At 43.9% G+C, this 18,395-nt stretch overlaps 1 protein-coding gene across 2 annotated transcripts in view; it reads right to left on the bottom strand.

Annotated features, from left to right (window-relative positions):
* The window catches only part of LOC115208646 (alpha-1,6-mannosylglycoprotein 6-beta-N-acetylglucosaminyltransferase B), a 136,419-nt gene that overhangs the window by 8,064 nt on the left and 109,960 nt on the right, over nt 1-18,395 (bottom strand). Inside the window, exons 10-13 of one of the 2 annotated variants that reach the window (XM_029776857.1) lie at nt 13,535-13,668; nt 11,992-12,122; nt 6,478-6,483; nt 383-541 (exon numbers count right to left, since the gene is read on the bottom strand). In XM_029776857.1, coding sequence (XP_029632717.1) covers nt 383-541; nt 6,478-6,483; nt 11,992-12,122; nt 13,535-13,668 — 430 coding nt within the window. Of the gene's footprint in view, nt 1-382; nt 542-4,049; nt 4,053-6,477; nt 6,484-11,991; nt 12,123-13,534; nt 13,669-18,395 lie in introns of both variants that reach the window. The other variant, XM_029776858.1, reaches the window with a different exon arrangement.

Here is an 18,395-nt window from a genome sequence, read left to right as displayed (position 1 = left end):
TGTGTGTTGTGTGTGTATTATGTGTGCGTGCATGGTGCCTGAATGTGTTCGCGCACGTACATATGTAGGATCTTAATTTGAGCCAGTTTGCTACAGCAGAAAAATAATCCTGCAGCAACAGGAAATATGAATTATTATGTGGATTATAATGACTGGACATTGTTTGTAGGGGGTTGATCAATTTTCCGTAACTGAAAATCAAGTCTGAATTTCAAAGTGGAATTAGAAGATTTTTTTAAACCTCAAATACACTTACTTACAGGGAATCCTGCATTGAAGGAAAGTTATCCTGCAACAGGGTGATCAAATGAAGATCCGACATCTGTAGTGTGTTACCTCTTGTGTATGTTGTGTATCGTCTAGTGTGTGTGTGTTCCAGTACCTTGGCCTTGCGGAGCAGCGTCTGCAGCTCGTGCTGGGGCAGCAGGCCGTGGTTCTTGACGTAGGCAGGCACCTCGGGGGGCCGCTGGGTCTCGTAGTACACCGTCCCGTGGACCTCCATGTACCTGTGGAGGATCTGGAGGAAACCTTCCTTACCCTGCTGATAGACAAGGAGGAGGGAAGAGAGAGAGAGAAAGAATGTAAGAAAGTGAATGGGGAGTTGGTGAGCGAGGAGAGGATGTGGAACGGTGGAAAATGTAATGAGTGTGTGAGAAAGGAAAGGCAGAGAGTGAGAGAGGGAGTGGGTTGAGTTTGAGGGAGAGAAAGTGGAGGAGCAAGTGCGATGGGAGAGGGGGAGGGAGAGGGACGGAGGAAGGGAGGGAGGGACGGAGAGGGAAGGAGGGAGGGAGAGATGGAGAGAGAATGAGGGAAGTAGAGATGGAGAGGGAAGGAAGGAGGGAGAGATGGAAGGAAGGACAGAGAGATGGAGAGGGAAGGAAGGAGGTAGAGATGAAGAGGGAAGGAGGGAGGGAGAGATGGAGTGGGAAGGAAGGAGGGAGAGACGGAGAGGGAAGGAAGGAGGGAGAGATGGAGAGGGAAGGATGGAGGGAGAAATGGAGAGGGAAGAAGGGAGGGAGAAATGGAGAGGGAAGAAGGGAGGGAGAGATGGAGAGGGAAGGAGGGAGGGAGAGATGGAGAGGGAAGGAGGGAGGGAGAGATGGAGAGGGAAGGAGGGACGGAGAGAATGACTTGATTAGAGGTGATGTGTTAATGGCTGTGTGTGGTTGTTTATGAGTGTACATATAAGGGGCAATGAGTGTGTGTGTTAGTGTGATAATGCACTATGAGTGTGTATGTGTGTGTGTGTGTGTGTGCATGAGTGGTTGTGAATTCACTGAGTGAGTGTGTGTGTGCTGTGGGAACGCCAGTATCTTCACACAGAGAGAGGCAGAGCCATTGCCTGTTAGTGAGCGCAGGGCATTTAATGTGACAGACCCCTTTAGAAATCCCAGAGAGACACACAGTGCCGCACTGCCGTGGGCCGTCAATATGAATGAGGTGAGGTGCTAGGGATCTGGATTGGTTTCCTGCACACGTGCGCACGCACACACACACACACACACCCTTTCTCTCAATCCCTCTCTATCTCATCGCACACATTTGGCCTCTAGCGTCTCTTCCCGGCGCCAGAGAGCGAGGCGTCCGTGTAGGGACGCAGGGAAAAGATACTGGCAGACTGCCACTCCAGGCACCCAGAGGGCAGCAGCAGCAGAGCACAGCATTCGCCAGCCTGTGCCAGCCGGTTCTCCTTACTGGCTGCTATGACATCCCTCTCTCTCTGACCCATCTATGGAGCTCTCGCACGTCTACCTATCTGATTGGTTAATTCAGTGGTTTTATTCGGATGCCCATTAGCTTTTGCCGAAGCATCAGCTACTCTTCCTGGGGTCCACAAAAACACAAAACATGACAAGTAACAAAACACTGATACACTGACAGACAAGGACAGTCACATGCATTTCATATACAACAATATACAAACAATAATACAAAATAAATCATAATAATAGGATGAACGTGTGTGTTAGAGTGTGTCCTCGCGGTCCCGCCGTTCCATCATGCAGTAGTGGGGCCTTCGGAGTAAAGACTGTAAAACAGCAAGCCTGCCCATACAGTACGTTGAAATGAATAGATTATGCCCATACATTGAAATGAATAGATTATACCCACACATTGAAATGAATAGATTATACCCACACATTGAAATGAATAGATTATACCCACACATTGAAATGAATAGATTATGCCCACACATTGAAATGAATAGATTATACCCACACATTGAAATAAATAGATTATACCCACACATTGAAATGAATAGATTATACCCACACATTGAAATGAATAGATTATAAATAGGGAGTACACATATCTACTGTGGCATAAAAGCAAACCACATCTACGCACAATAACAGGTGCTTTCTGGCTGATTCTATACAGCGCATTCATGTGCCCAAGCACCATCTTTCTTCTGAGAGACATAACCTTTCAACCCAATAGTGCATCTTAAGTGGATGTTGACAATAAAAGGGGATGCATTTTGAGGTGGGAGATGTGTGAGAGTGTGTGTGCGTCCACGCACTTCGCCTGTGTGTGTTTAAGCATGGGCACCCTTTCATAGTTAGCCTCCACGTCTGAAAAACAAAACAACCCACCCCCTCAATGTGAATCAACCACAGCCCAGGTCTCCTTATTGACTTCCTGCTTCCTGGATGTTAAGAAGCTTACTGTATCCCTGTACTCGCCCTGTAGGCTGTACTGTAATTGGTTGACTCCTGCGATCGATGGTTTCCTCTGAGGATTTTCCCAGCCAATTAGGAGATTAGCCAACGCTCTGAGTGCACCAGACACTATGAATTAGAGCCAACAAAACATGAGAGAGAACCACACACACACAGAGATGCACACACACGGATGTAACCCAGGCTTAGCCCAGGCTAGCTAATCCTTGACCTGGCTTGACTGGGCCAGACCCGGGCCACATTAGTAATGCTAATTATCTAACCTGGACTCTATTCTCAGGAATCAGTTCATATAGAGCAAGGTTGGGTTACGAGAGCGTGAAAAACGGCCAGGACTCAGAGAAGATGAATGATTGATTTATACAATTGAAGGCAACCTGGACTTTGTGTGTTGGGTTTAAGTTTGTTCGACTGGGTTTCATCTCAAGTGAACTGGATGTCATGCTAGGAAATAACCTGTTGAGGGACTGTAAAGAGAGAATGAGAGAGAAAGAGAGAAGATGTGTGTGAGGAGGAGTGTGTGTCTGTGCTGGAGGTAAACTAATAAAAAGCATAAGCTGGCCCACACCCAAAAAGTTCTCAAATCAAATCAAGCTTTATTTATACAGCACATTTCAGACATGGAATGCAACGCAATGTGCTTCACAGCAAAAAACGAGTAAAACTGTATGAAAAGAAAAGCTGGAATATTTACTACACAACAAACATAAGATACAAAACAGAAAAATGACAACAACTAACTGACTAAAAAGCCCCCTAAGGAAAAGCAAAGCTAAAAAGAGGCATTTTAAGATCTCTTTTAAATATGTCCACAGTTTGGGCCCCCCTCAGGTTCTCTGGCAGGCAGTTCCAGAAGCTGGGGGCATAATAACTAAAGGCTGCCCAAAAAACACGGCAAAAAGTTAGTAGAGGTGCTGACTAATGGCGAGTAGGCTTAAAAATGAATAAAGAGAGTTGCACACTCTATATACAAGTTCCCGGGTAATTTATTCAGTAAACCACCAATGTTTCGGCATCACTGTGCCTTCTTCAGGGTGAGCATACAGCAGTGGAGGCTGCGGAGGGGAGGACAGCTCATAATAAATGGCTGCAACTGAGCGAATGGAATGGTATACAGTGGGGGAAAAAAGTATTTGATCCCCTGCTGATTTTGTACGTTTTCCCACTGATAAAGAAAGGATCAGTCTATAATTTTAATGGTAGGTTTATTTCAACAGTGAGAGACAGAATAACAACAAAAATCTCCAGAAAAACGCATGTCAAAAATGTTATAAATTGATTTGCATTTTAATGAGGGAAATAAGTATTTGACCCCCTCTCAATCAGAAAGATTTCTGGCTCCCAGGTGTCTTTTATACAGGTAACGAGCTGAGATTAGGAGCACACTCTTAAAGGGAGTGCTTCTAACCGCAGCTTGTTACCTGTAAAAAAGACACAAGTCCACAGAAGCAATCAATCAGATTCCAAACTCTCCACCATGGCCAAGACCAAAGAGCTCTCCAAGGATGTCAGGGACAAGATTGTAGACCTACACAAGGCTGGAATGGGCTACAAGACCATCGCCAAGCAACTTGGTGAGAAGGTGACAACAGTTGGTGCAATTATTCACAAATGGAAGAAACACTAAAGAACTGTCAATCTCCTTTGGCCTGGGGCCCCATGCAAGATCTCACCCCGTGGGGTTGCAATGTTCATGAAAACGGTGAGGAATCAGCCCAGAACTACACAGGAGGATCTTGTCAATGATCTCAAGGCAGCTGGGACCATAGTCACCAAGAAAACAATTGGTAACACACTAGGCCATGAAGGACTGAAATCCTGCAGCGCCCGCAAGGTCCCCCTGCTCAAGAATACATATACATACCCGTCTGAAGTTTGCCAACGAACATCTGAATGATTCAGAGGACAACCGGTGAAAGTGTTGTGGTTAGATGAGACCAAAATGGAGCTCTTTGGCATCAACTCAACTCGCCGTGTTTGGAGGAGGAGGAATGCTGCCTATGACCCCAAGAACACCATCTCCGCCGTCAAACATGGAGGTGGAAACATTATGCTTTGGGGGTGTTTTTCTGCTAAGGGGACAGGACAACTTCACCGCATCATTTGACGGGCCATGTACAGTCAAAACTTGGGTGAGAACCTCCTTCCCTCAGCCAGGGCATTGAAAATGGGTCGTGGATGGGTATTCCAGCATGACAATGACCCAAAACCCACGGCCAAGGCAACAAAGGAGTAGCTCAAGAAGAAGCACATTAAGGTCCTGGAGTGGCCTAGCCAGTCTCCAGACCTTAATCTCATAGAAAATCTGTGGAGGGAGCTGAAGGTTCGAGTTGCCAAACGTCAGCCTCGAAACCTTAATGACTTGGAGAAGATCTGCAAAGAGGAGTTGCACAAAATCCCTCCTGAGATGTGTGCAAACCTGGTGGCCAACTACAAGAAACGTCTGACCTCTGTGATTGCCAACAAGGGTTTTGCCAACAAGGGTTTTGCCACCAAGTACTAAGTCATGTTTTGCAGAGGGGTCAAATACTTATTTCCCTCATTAAAATGGAAATCATTTTATAACATTTTTGACATGCGTTTTTCTGGATTTTTTTGTTGTTATTCTGTCTCTCACTGTTCATATAAACGTACCATTAAAATTATAGAATGATCATTTCTTTGTAAGTGGGCAAACGTACAAAATCAGCAGGGGATCAAATACTTTTTCCCCCCACTGTATACCATTCCACTAATTCCGCTCCAGCAATTACCACGAGCCTGTCCTCCAAGAATGAGCACTTCCCCTGTGGGTTTAACAGGAAAAAGCCCTTATATCTCATAGAGCCAGCAGGTAGCCCGCATGCACACACACAGCAAGCAAGAATTGACACAGGCCAGCATGGGCAAGTGTGTGTGTGTGTGTGGGAAGGGGTGTGTGGCATGAACATACTGGCTCCAAAAATACACTGCACCTGCAGGCCTCTATAAATCTCTATCGTCCTCTCTCCATACTTCTCACAATTTCCCTCTAACCGTTACCATCTCTCTTTCTACCTCTCCAACTCACTCCCCATCTCTCCCTCTCCAACACAAGGAGCGATATCCTAGGCAAAAAGCACAAGAAGTCCCCTATGCCCTTTGGAATACAAGATGGAGTCATCACAATACTGTTTACGGCTTTAGCCTGCCTTACAGGCCCGACTCACAAGGTTAACATTTCAGAAATCAATACTAGTACTATCCCTTAAAACCCAACACACACCTCTCCTCTACTCATGTCTCCATGATACGACTAAGCCCAATACCACATAGCGCAAGAACTATCGACTTGTTCGACAAATTGTCTCACGCGACAGAAAGAGAGAGAGGGCAGAAGTCAACCCCCCCAAAAAACAACTCTTTTGGAGAGCCTTGAGATAGGTAAAACCACTACTTCATAAAATGGGCATGTGAAGTCTGGGTTTGCTCCAGTATATTTGATTGGACCAGATGTCCTAGTCGCTCGCCCAGTATTCAATATTCAGAAAGACATCTGTGGCATCACACAGCTTCCCAGTCCAATAATTCATGTTTCTCTCTCATCATCACAGACAGCTGCAGGCTAAGATTAGCAGTGGACTATTCAAACCACTTATGTCTTGTCAATTTACCATTGTCTCTAAATAAAACGTGTATAAAAGGAAAGGCGAAGGAAGGCAGAGTGACATTGTGATCGCAGCGTTATGCTGGGACAAACTGACATTCACAAGAGTGTGTGTTCGTTTAAAAGAGAGGGAACAGGGCTGGTGTGTTCGACTGAGAAGAATCTTACCTGGAGCTGTAGTAGAATATATCATCCACCAAGATGCAATGGAGAGACGCACGGGAGGAAGACAGGAGGGGGGGAGGCGATAGGAGAGAAGAGACGTGTCGACGAAGTGTCAAAGAAGAGAGGAGAGAAGAATGCGGAAGGGAATAGGGAATCGAGAAGAGGGAAGACAAGAGAAAGAACAAATACATATTCAACTCGATCTGTCATGTATTACATTTCCCTCCTTCTGTTCCTATAAAGCGGCAATTGCTCAATATTCACATACTGTTTCTAAAACATCTTCTGTCTCGGCTCGAGATACAAGACTAAACCTTTGAATAAAAATCGGCGGGAATTGCCGCTCGCCGACAGAGGCAGAGGGGGAACAAAGCTACAGCTAAGCCACGTCTTTAAACAAAATCCAGGTCGAGTCTCTCCCTTATCGAATACGCACTGTGAACAACCAGGCTGCTTTTGAAAGGAAATTTGGCTGCCAATGAAAGTTGTATGATTCCATTAAATGTATCCACATGAGGCTATGTGTGCCAGATGTAATATCTTCTATAGATAGTAGATACATGGCATGTCGATCGTTTTATCTGTTATGCAGTTAACAGCTCTGTTCTAATTGGTTACATCTCTGTAGTGTACACCGGGGGAGTGAGAAGTAGGGGTGTGGTAACATAGTGTGGATGAGGATGTGAATGTGGATGAGACTGTAACCTCTTGTTCTTGACCATAGCAAATGGAAATGAGCTGATTTAACAGGGTGTTGCTTCTCATCCACATTGAGTCTGTCTGTGAGTCTCTATGTATCTATTGGCCGGTCTGTCTAAAAACCATTTTTTTCTTTGTCATTATGGGGTATTGTGTGTAGGTTGATGAGAAAAAAAACACTATATATATATATATATATATATTAAAGTATTCAGACCGCTTGACTTTTTCCACATTTTGTTACGTTACAGCCTTATTCTAAAATATATAATATACTCATATATATATAATTCAATTGACTGATTTCCTCATATGAACTGTAACCCAGTAAAATCGTTGAAATTGTTGCATGTTGGTTTATATTTTTGCTCAATATAATATATATATAAGATTCAAGATTCAACAACTGAGACATAAATTGAACAAGTTCCACAGACATGTGACTAACAGAAATGTAATAATGTGTCCCTGGACAAAGGCGGGGTCAAAATCAAAAGTAACAGTCAGTATCTGATGTGGCCATCAGCTGCATTAAGTACTGCAGTGCATCTCCTCCTCATGGACTGCACCAGATTTACCAGTTCTTGCTGTGAGATGTTACCCCACTCTTCCACCAAGGCAGCTGCAAGTTCCCGGACATTTCTGGGGGGAATGGCCCTAGCCCTCACCCTCCGATCCAACAGGTCCCAGACGTGCTCAATGGGATTGAGATCCGGGCTCTTCGCTGGCCATGGCAGAACACTGACATTCCTGTCTTGCAGGAAATCACACACAGAACAAGCAGTATGGCTGCTAGCATTGTCATGCTGGAGGGTCATGTCAGGATGAGCCTGCAGGAAGGGTACCACATGAGGGAGGAGGATGTCTTCCCTGTAACTCACAGAGTTGAGATTGCATGCAATGACAACAAGCTCAGTCCGATGATGCTGTGACACACCGCCCCAGACCATGACGGACCCTCCAAATCGATCCCGCTCCAGAATACAGGCCTTTGACAATAAATGCGAATCCGACCATCACCCCTGGTGAGACAAAACCGCGACTCGTCAGTGAAGAGCACTTTTTGCCAGTCCTGTCTGGTCCAGCGACGGTGGGTTTGTGCCCATAGGCGACGTTGTTGCCGGTGATGTCTGGTGAGGACCTGCCTTACAACAGGCCTACAAGCCCTCAGTCCAGCCTCTCTCAGCCTATTGCGGACAGTCTGAGCACTGATTGAGGGATTGTGCGTTCCTGGTGTAACTCGGGGAGTTGTTGTTGCCATCCTGTACCTGTCCCGCAGGTGTGATGTTCGGATGTACCGATCCTGTGCAGGTGTTGTTACACGTGGTCTGCCACTGCGAGGACGATCAGCTGTCTCCCTGTAGCTCTATTTAGGGGTTTCATAGTACGGACATTGCAATGTATTGCCCTGGCCACATCTGCAGTCCTCATGCCTCCTTGCAGCATGCCTAACGCACGTTCACGCAGATGAGCAGGGACCCTGGGCATCTTTCTCTTTAGTGTCCTAAGTTTTCATAACTGTGACCTTAAATGCCTACCGTCTGAAAGCTGTTAGTTTCTTAACAACCGTTCCACAGGTGCATGTTCATTAATTGTTTATGGTTCACTGAACAAGCATAGGAAAGTGTTTAAACCCTTTACAATGAAGATCAGTGAAGTTATTTGGATTTTTACGAATTATCTTTGAAAGACAGGGTTTCTTTTGTGTGTGTGTGTGTGTGTGTGTGTGTGTGTGTGTGTGTGTGTGTGTGTGTGTGTGTGTGTGTATATATATGTATGTATATATATATTGCGTCGACTTTACTGAGTTACAGTTCATATAAGAAAATCAGTCAATTGAAATAAATGTATTAGTACCTAATCTATGGACTTCACATTACTGGGCAGGGGCGCAGCCATGGGAGGGCGTGGGCGCAAGGCCCACCCACTGGGGAGCCAGGCCCAGCCAATCAGAATGTGTTTTTCCCCACAAAGGGTTTGTTTCAGACATAAATTCTCCTCAGTTTCATCAGCTGTCTCAGACGATCAATCAGGTAATGAAACTGGATGTGCAGGTCCTGGGCTGGCGTGGTTACACATGGTCTGCGGTTGTGAGGCCTGTTGGGCATACTGACAAATTCTCTAAAATGACGTTGGATGCGGCTTATGGTAGAGAAATTAACATTCAATTCTCTGGCAACAGCTCTGGTGGAGATTCCTGCAGTCAGCATGCCAATTGCACACTCCCTCAAAACTTGAGACATCTGTGGCATTGTGTAGTGTGACAACATTGTTGAAAGTGACTAGTGATACATTTATAACATCCAATTTTTAATTATTAAGTGGCTAGAGATTTGAGTCAGTATGTTGGCAGCAGCCACTCAATGTTAGTGATGGCTGTTTAACAGTCTGATGGCCTTGAGATAGAAGCTGTTTTTCAGTCTCTCGGTCCCAGCTTTGATGCACCTGTACTGACCTCGCCTTCTGGATGATAGCGGGGTGAACAGGCAGTGGCTCGGGTGGTTGTTGTCCTTGATGATCTTTTTGTCCTTCCTGTGACATCAGGTGGTGTAGGTGTCCTGGAGGGCAGGTAGTTTGCCCCCGGTGATGCGTTGTGCAGACCTCACTACCCTCTGGAGAGCCTTACGGTTGTGGGTGTAGCAGTTGCTGTAATAGGTGGTGATACAGCCTGACAGGATGCTCTCGATTGTGCATCTGTAAAAGTTTGTGAGTGTTTTTGGTGACAAGCCAAAAACAAAAACGCTGTTGCGCCTTCTTCACCACGCTGTCTGTGTGAGTGGACCATTTCAGTTTGTGATGTGTACGCCGAGGAACTTAAAACTTTCCACCTTCTCCACTACTGTCCCGTCGATGTGGATAGGGGGCTGCTCCCTCTGCTGTTTCCTGAAGTCCACAATCATCTCCTTTGTTTTGTTGACGTTGAGTGTGAGGTTATTTTCCTGACACCACACTCCGAGGGCCCTCACCTCCTCCCTGTAGGCCGCCTCGTCGTTGCTGGTAATCAAGCCTACCACTGTAGTGTCGTCAGCAAACTTGATGATTGAGTTGGAGGCGTGCATGGCCACGCAGTCGTGGGTGAACAGGGAGTACAGGAGAGGGCTGAGAACGCACCCTTGTGGGGCCCCAGTGTTGAGGATCAGCGGGGTGGAGATGTTGTTACCTACCCTCACCACCTGGGGGCGGCCCGTCAGGAAGTCCAGGACCCAGTTGCACAGGGCGGGGTTGAGACCCAGGGTCTCGAGCTTAATGACGAGTTTGGAGGGTACTATGGTGTTAAATGCTGAGCTGTAGTCGATGAACAGCATTCTTACATAGGTATTCCTCTTGTCCAGATGGGTTAGGGTAGTGTGCAGTGTGATTGCATCATCTGTGGACCTTTTGGGGCGGTAAGCAAATTGGAGTGGGTCTAGGGTGTCAGGTAGGGTGGAGGGGATATGATCCTTGACTAGTCTCTCAAAGCACTTCATGATGACAGAAGTGAGTGCTACGGGTGATAGTCGTTTAGCTCAGTTACCTTAGCTTTCTTGGGAACAGGAACAATGGTGGCCCTCTTGAAGCATGTGGGAACAGCAGACTGGGATAAGGATTGATTGACTATGTCCATAAACACACCAGCCAGCTGGTCTGAGCATGCTCTGAGGACGCGGCTAGTAACATTTGTGCTTATGGAACATTTCTGGGATCTTTTATTTCAGCTCATAATACACGGGACCAACACTTTACATGTTGTGTTGATATTATGTTCAGTATAAATGCTGTATACAGTATGCACACATTCAAATACAAAAACTCAGTCATGCAAAGCACAAATAAAACATCACAAATCACAGAAAAACATTTACATTCCTCCACAAATAAATCCACAATCAATACTTTAAATTGCCCGAACGGCACCAGAACATCAAGATTAAACATTTTTCTATTTTTTTTCCAGCAATACAGTGCATTAAAACTAAAAGCAGAAAAGCTAGTTTGGTGGAGACCCTAGGAACCTCAAGAGTTTAACCAATCCTGTGAATGGATTAGGCAAAATCAGATAAGATGAACGTTTATGAAGTATGGCATTGGAAAGAAAAAGAGAGTAATGTAGAGATCTATGGGTCTTTAGCGAAGTTCAGCCAACCTTTTGATACAGGATACAGTGATGAGTATCATCACTGTCACCTGTAACAAAACGAAAGGCACTATTGTAGACGGCATCCAAAGGTTTAAGAGTAGTAGCAGCTGCTCTTTGACAAGTATTATCACCATAATCAAAAACAGGTAAAAAGGTTGACTTATTAATCTGCTTCCTACTGCTTAGAGAAAGGCATCTTAAATCTTAGCTTTTTAACCAGCTCATCTATATGTTTTTAAACGTCAAATCCATATCAATCCAAATGCCTAAGTATTAATTCTAAGAGCACAGGGATATTAAGGGTGCAATTTAGAGTATGAGCAGGATGACATAAAGCAGCTCTAGATTAATGATCAGATATGCTTTATTCATGAAGGGAATTTTTATGATTCTACAAAAATCTAAAAAGATTTGACCCCCGGCACTTTACCCCACTACGTATAACTTTCTATGTGAGTGGGATAATTATCTTTCTGCACCCAGACCTGGGTTGAAATAGTATTGGAAATCTTTCAAGTAGGTTAAGTGTTTGCTTGAGCCTGCCTGGAGCGCTAGGTGGGTGGGGTTTGCACTTTTGGGACTATCCCATTTTATCGGGCAAGCTAGATCAAGTACAGCTAAAGTATTTGAAATAATACATATTATTTGAACCCGTGTTTCACTGTGAGTGGACTGTGTGTGTGTGTGTGTGTTTTGCCTACCTTCCACATGCTGGCCTCCTTGCCGTAAACCACAGCCATGTTGTTGACCTTGTTCTGCATGATGCTCCTCTTCTCCGTGTCGTTCAGCTCCTCAGACACAAAGCCCATGAACGAGTTGTCTGGAGTGTGGGCTGAGGAGAGGAGGGTGAGAGAGATGGAGGATGGAAAGGGCAGAGTGAGGGGAAGGGAGAGTGACAGGGGAAAAGAGTGAGACAGATACAGAAGATATAGTAAACAGACAGGAATAGACCCCCTCATCTCATTTGAACTTGAGCTTAACAATATCCTCAGTGAAATGTGAAGAGGTGCTACTGTTATTGATATGGCCTGTGCCTCAGTCTGATTCTAATATGCTAATTCAAAAAGGTATTGTAAGTGTGGCTATTCTAAAAGCTGTCTATATGCTAAAGTACTGGCATTACAATGTTAAGTGGTGTGTTTAACCTAGGTGGATTCTGCAGGTATCCATAGCATTACAATGTTAAGTGGTGTAGGTATCCATAGCATTACAATGTTGAGTGGTGTAGGTATCCATAGCATTACAATGTTAAGTGGTGTAGGTATCCATAGCATTACAATGTTGAGTGGTTTGGCTTGTATTGTGGGTGCATTATAGCCAGGCGGATAGGTACAGATCTTAATTTGAGCCAGTTTGTTACAGGAGGAAAATAATCCTGCAACAACAGGAAATGTGAATTATTATGTGGATTATAATTAATGGACATTTTTTGTAGGGGTTGATACATTTTTCAGGGCTAATCAAATCTGACATTTTAAATGGAAATTACAAACTTTAGAAGCCTTTTTAAAATCTTGAATACACTACATGTTTGCATTTCCATCGCTGCTGGAAAATTCTCAGCAACAAATGAGTGATCCTCTGTACTGCTGGTGCAGAATATATAGCGATGCTAAGTGGTACTATGGAGGATGGAGTGGGAGAGGGTGGGTAAAGACAAGTGCTCAGTTAGCTCAATGACTTGCTATGAAAAGCAGAGCCAGTCAGATAGTGAAGGCCAGGGCTCTATGATGGTGGAATCCTACTGTGTCCCACTGTGGCCTCCCAACTCTCCCATCCCTGTGGCCTCCCAACTCTCCCATCCCTGTGGCCTCCCAACTCTCCCATCCCTGTGGCCTCCCAACTCTCCCATCCCTGTGGCCTCCTAACTCTTCCTCCTTCCTAACTCTCCCATAAGTGGTATGGGACTTGACATTCAATAATAGTGAACTAACCTTTTTAATATGCCATTTTCCAACAGCAAATAATAATTGAGCCACCAACATGGCTCCATTCAGGTCCTAATTGTAGCTTTCTTCCCAAAACACCTAATATTTCATGGGTCGTGCTTTGCCTTGGACCCTCGCACCCCTCCCCCTGAATCGCTATAGTATAATGACGACGTTTGCATCCAATACCGCGGTAGACTGAATCAACAATCTGAGACCAGGAAATCTTACAGATTGGGCCTTTAGTCATAGTCTCTGCAACCATCCATTGTGTTGTAATACTGATGAGTGATAATCCATATTGATGTATACTTACGGAACATGGTCATGTATTGTCTGGAGTTGAGGTTCCAGTAGCCCCAGTTGGTCCTGTAGCCGTGCAGGGTGGCGTAGTCCTCATGGTTGTAGGCCGGCTCTGTCCCGAAGGTGTCAATCACACGGATGTGGCACCTGAAATGAGGAGCACATTTTAACACGACACCACAGAGCAATTAACACAACTCACATTTCCTGTGAAAAGTGGGTACTGGTATAATATTTGAGATGAATTTAAACATCATGTGTATTTCTGAACATGCTGAAAACTGATAGAACTTGTCAGAACAGACAAAGCCCGACTTCTGAATGCTTGTTTTTGACATGAATGTTTTGTATGAAATGTCAATAACTAAATAAATGACATGTCACAATTGATTTTTAGACGGCATTTATCATTTCAATAATGGCCACAATGCATCACCACCGCTCTTTTCCCCCCCGAAGCCTTTGTGTTTTCTCAAAGGCCGTAATCACAAGTGGAGAGACAGAGACAGAAGACGGACTTGGTGCGCGTGGGTCCTTTCCATTCATCCACTGTTCCGCACGTCATTCACTCATTCAAAAAGGGAGCGTGTGTATTTGTCTGTTCGATATGCAGTGTGTGTGTGTGTCTGTTTGACAAGCTATGTGTACCCTGTCCATGTGTGTGCATCTGTGTGCATACGCCTGTTTAAGAAACTCTGTCTGTCTGACAAGCAATGTCTATGTGTCTGTCAAGAGAGAACACAGAAAAAGCAACGAAGGTTAAATACCGATCTTCAAGACACACAATCCTGAACATACTATCAACACTACGGAGACAAAAGCTCACTATGGAACTGTTGTTAAGTAGAAGTTAATAGATATAGCTGTGCCTCTGTTGATAAGAGAGAAGCATCAATCATTTCTGTTGTTCGAAAAGCTACCAAGTGTTGTTTGGGAGCTGAGATGGAAAACCAAGTAGAATAAGCAGGATTAAAACCCAGTTTACCCTCTCAGAAATGTAAGGGCAGGTAATTGAACTAAAAGCAGCATGGTAAAGTAGTGGCTATGGGGAATACTGAGACATTGGGTAATAGTGTATACTTGGAAGTGAATTATTTGCATCGTGAACACCAAACTATCTCTTGGAATCAAGAAACATGGTAACTCACTGATTCCCGACACACACTCTAAAGCCCTAACCGTTCTGGCCTGGGCTTTGCCATTCTAGTGAGTGGTAAATGCTGCCACTGTCTGAGCTCAGGGGCGATTAGAAGAAGAGCTGAAGACCTGTGAGAGCCCGGGGCATTTCCACCGAAAAGGACCCACACGCACCAACATGTGAAGTACGAGTCTATATTTTTGAGAAATGAAGGCATAGATACCTTTTTCAACCATTTTCCATCTAAAAAACCTGGCATAAGTATAGGCTTTTATTTATGGATAAACAGATGTAAAAGATTTCTTAGAAAATATACCAGAAAAAGTCTTAAGGTATCAGAAATACAGTACCAAGTAAAAAATTCACAGACCTACTCAATCAAGGGTTTTTCTTTATTTTGACTATTTTCTACATTGTAGAATAATAGTGAAGACATCAACACTATGAAATAACACTGTCACGTTGGTAACAATGATTCGGGAGACAGGCGCAGGAATGCGTAATAGGGCTTTTTATTACGCCCCAAATTACGGCGTGCAGTGTAAGGGCACGGGGACGAAGACCAAACAAACACGTACACAAAACACAGGATTGAAACGCAAACAAAAGAGCGAGAGGTACCTTGAATAAATAACACACGCACACAATGATTAACACACGGGACGAGACCCGTAATAACCTGCACAATCCACACGGGCACGAAAGCCCAAAACACAGAGCAAAGGTACTCACACGCATCAACGGACATTGTAACAATAATCGACACCACCATTGTGAACAAAGGGCACATATATTCAAATACAATCGGTAGGAATAGGGGCCAGGTGTGCAAAATGAAAGTTCCAGGGAGATCCGTGACAAACACATATGGAATCATGTAGTAACCCCAAAAAAAGTGATAAACAAATCAAAATATATTTTATATTTGAGATTCTTCAATGTAGCCATCCCTTTGCCTTGATGACAGCTTTGCACACTCTTGGCATTCTCTCAACCAGATTCATGAGGTAATCACTTGGAATGCATTTCAATTAACAGGTGTGCCTTGTTAAAAGTGAATGTGTGGAATTTCTTTCCTTCTTAATGCACTTGAGCCAATCAGTTGTGTTGTGACAAGGTAGGGGGGGTATACAGAAGATAGCCTTATTTGGTAAAAGACTAAGTCCATATTATGGTAAGAACAGCTCAAATAAGCCAAGAGAAATGACAATCCATCATTACTTTAAGACATGAAGGTCAGTCAATCTGGAAAATTTTAACAACTTTCAAAGTTTCTTCAATTGCAGTCACAAAAACCATTAAGCACTATGATGAAACTGGCTCTCATGAGGACCGCCACAGGAAAGGATGACCCAGAGTTAGCTCTGCTGCAGAGGATAAGTTCATTAGAGTTACCAACCTCAGAAATTGCAGCCCAAACAAATGCTTCACAGAGTTCAAGTAATAGACACATCTCAACATCAACTGTTCAGAGCTACTGGCCTTCCCTGTAGCTCAGTTGGTAGAGCATGGTGTTTGCAACACCAGGGTTGTGGGTTCGATTCCCACGGGGGGCCAAAAAAAATGTATGAAATGTATGCATTCACTACTGTAAGTCGCTCTGGATAAGAGCGTCTGCTAAATGACTAAAATGTAAATGCAGAGGAGACTGAGTGAATCAGGCCTTCATGGTCAAATTGCTGCAAAGAAACCACTACTTAAGGACACCAATAATAAGAAGAGACTTTCTTGGGCAAAGAAACACAAGCAATGGATATTAGACCAGTGGAAACCTGTCTGTTGAGTCCAAATTTTATATTTTTGGTTCCAACCACCGTGTCTTTGTGAGATGCAGAGTAGGTGAACGGATGATCTTCGCATTTGTGGTTCCCACCGTGAAGCATGGAGGAGGAGGTGTGATGGTGCTTTTCTGGTGACACTGTCGGTGAGTTATTTAGAATTCAAGGCACACTTATCCAGCATGGCTACCACAACATTCTGCAAAGATACGCCATCCCATCTGGTTTGAGCTTAGTGGAACGATCATTTGTTTTTCAACAGGACAATGACCCAACACACCTCCAGGCTGTGTAGGGCTATTTGACCAAGATGGAGAGTGATGGAGTGCTGCATCAGACGGCCTGACAATTACCCGACCTCAAACAAATTGAGATGGTTTGGGATGAGTTGGACCGCAGAGTGAAGGAAAAGCAGCCAACAAGTGCTCAGAATGTGTGTGAACTCCTTCAAGACTGTTGGAAAAGCATTCCTCGTGAAGCTGGTTGAGAGAATTCCAAGCATGTGAAAAGCTGTCATCAAGGCAAAGGGTGGCTACTTTGAAGAATCTCAAATATAAAATAGATTTTGATTTGTTTAATGCTTTTTTTTGGGTTACTACATGATTTCATGTGTGTTATTTCATAGTTTTGATGTCTTCACTATTATTCTACAATGTAGAAAATAGTAAAAATAAAGAAAAACCCTTCAATGTGTAGGTGTATCCAAACACAGATGTTGACGTAAATACCCCTGCCAACTGATATCAAGACGTATATTTAGTTTTGGAGATATTGTTTACCTTCTGCACGTTTAAGAAATAATGCATTGTGCCTTGTAATACCGTTACCAACAACCCACATATCTTTAAGATCATTTTCTAATTTCTCTCCTTCATGTGGAGGGAGGATAATGTGAGTTCACAGAAGTAACACGTAATGGTAGACATACCAATTAGTTATAGTGATTTTAATGATATGAATTCTGTTTATTAATTATTAAGTGATTAAACTCAATCTGTTTACCAAAATTACCCCAAAATATATAATGGAGTTACTGCAACTGAATTGGTTACAATGGTAAATCATAACAGTCACAACCCACAGTTGGATCACCTTCTACTGTTCTCCCTTCCGCTGGCATACTGTTATGTTCAGCTGTTAACTTTCTTGGTCTTTCTGTCGTCTGGTGGTCAAACCAAGAGTGTTAAAACAACCTACCCATGAGCCCCCTCTCCCTCCATTTACTTTAACCAGCATCCTCACCCGCTGAGCACCAACCTACACCGGACGTCCATGGACGTTGAAAAGTAGATGAAATTTGGTCAGGCCACCCTGGATCTGATGTTCATGCCCACAGACGGACCGGACTGGACCAAATCTGAACCTATCATAGACGAATGTTTTACAAGTTTGGCTAGCACAGTACAGTACAGTGAGTAGAGCACAGTAGAGTACTGTTCAATACAATACAGTAGTACAGTACAATACAGTACAGTAAAGAAAAGTAGAGTATAGAACAGTAGAGTACAGTATATTGTTCTGTACTCTACTGAACTATATTCTGCTCTACTGTGCTATACTGTATTCTACTGCACTGTACTCTACCCTACTCTACTTTGCTGTGCTGTACTGAACTCTACTGTACTGTATTGTGCTCTACTGTACTGTATTGTGCTCTACTGTACTGTATTGTACTGTAATCTACTGTGCTCTGCTGTGCTGTGATGTCTAAACAGAGAATGACATTCATATCCATAATTATGCATTTGTGTGTAGTACAGATCAGGGACCCATGATGTAATTCCGTTACCGGGTGTAAATCCACTTTACCTACTTACTTCAATAACAAAAATAGATTTTTTCAAATTCAAGCGACCATGACATAGCTGACACCCTCTTTTTTTCTGCTGACATCTTTGAATCTTAATTCGGAGCAGATATTTTGTTTTCGGAATATGTGGGCACATAAACACCTGAGA

The sequence above is a fragment of the Salmo trutta genome, chromosome 14 (assembly GCF_901001165.1).
Source record: "Salmo trutta chromosome 14, fSalTru1.1, whole genome shotgun sequence".
Classification (NCBI taxonomy): domain Eukaryota; kingdom Metazoa; phylum Chordata; class Actinopteri; order Salmoniformes; family Salmonidae; genus Salmo; species Salmo trutta.
This window is presented reverse-complemented; position numbering and strand designations above follow the sequence as displayed.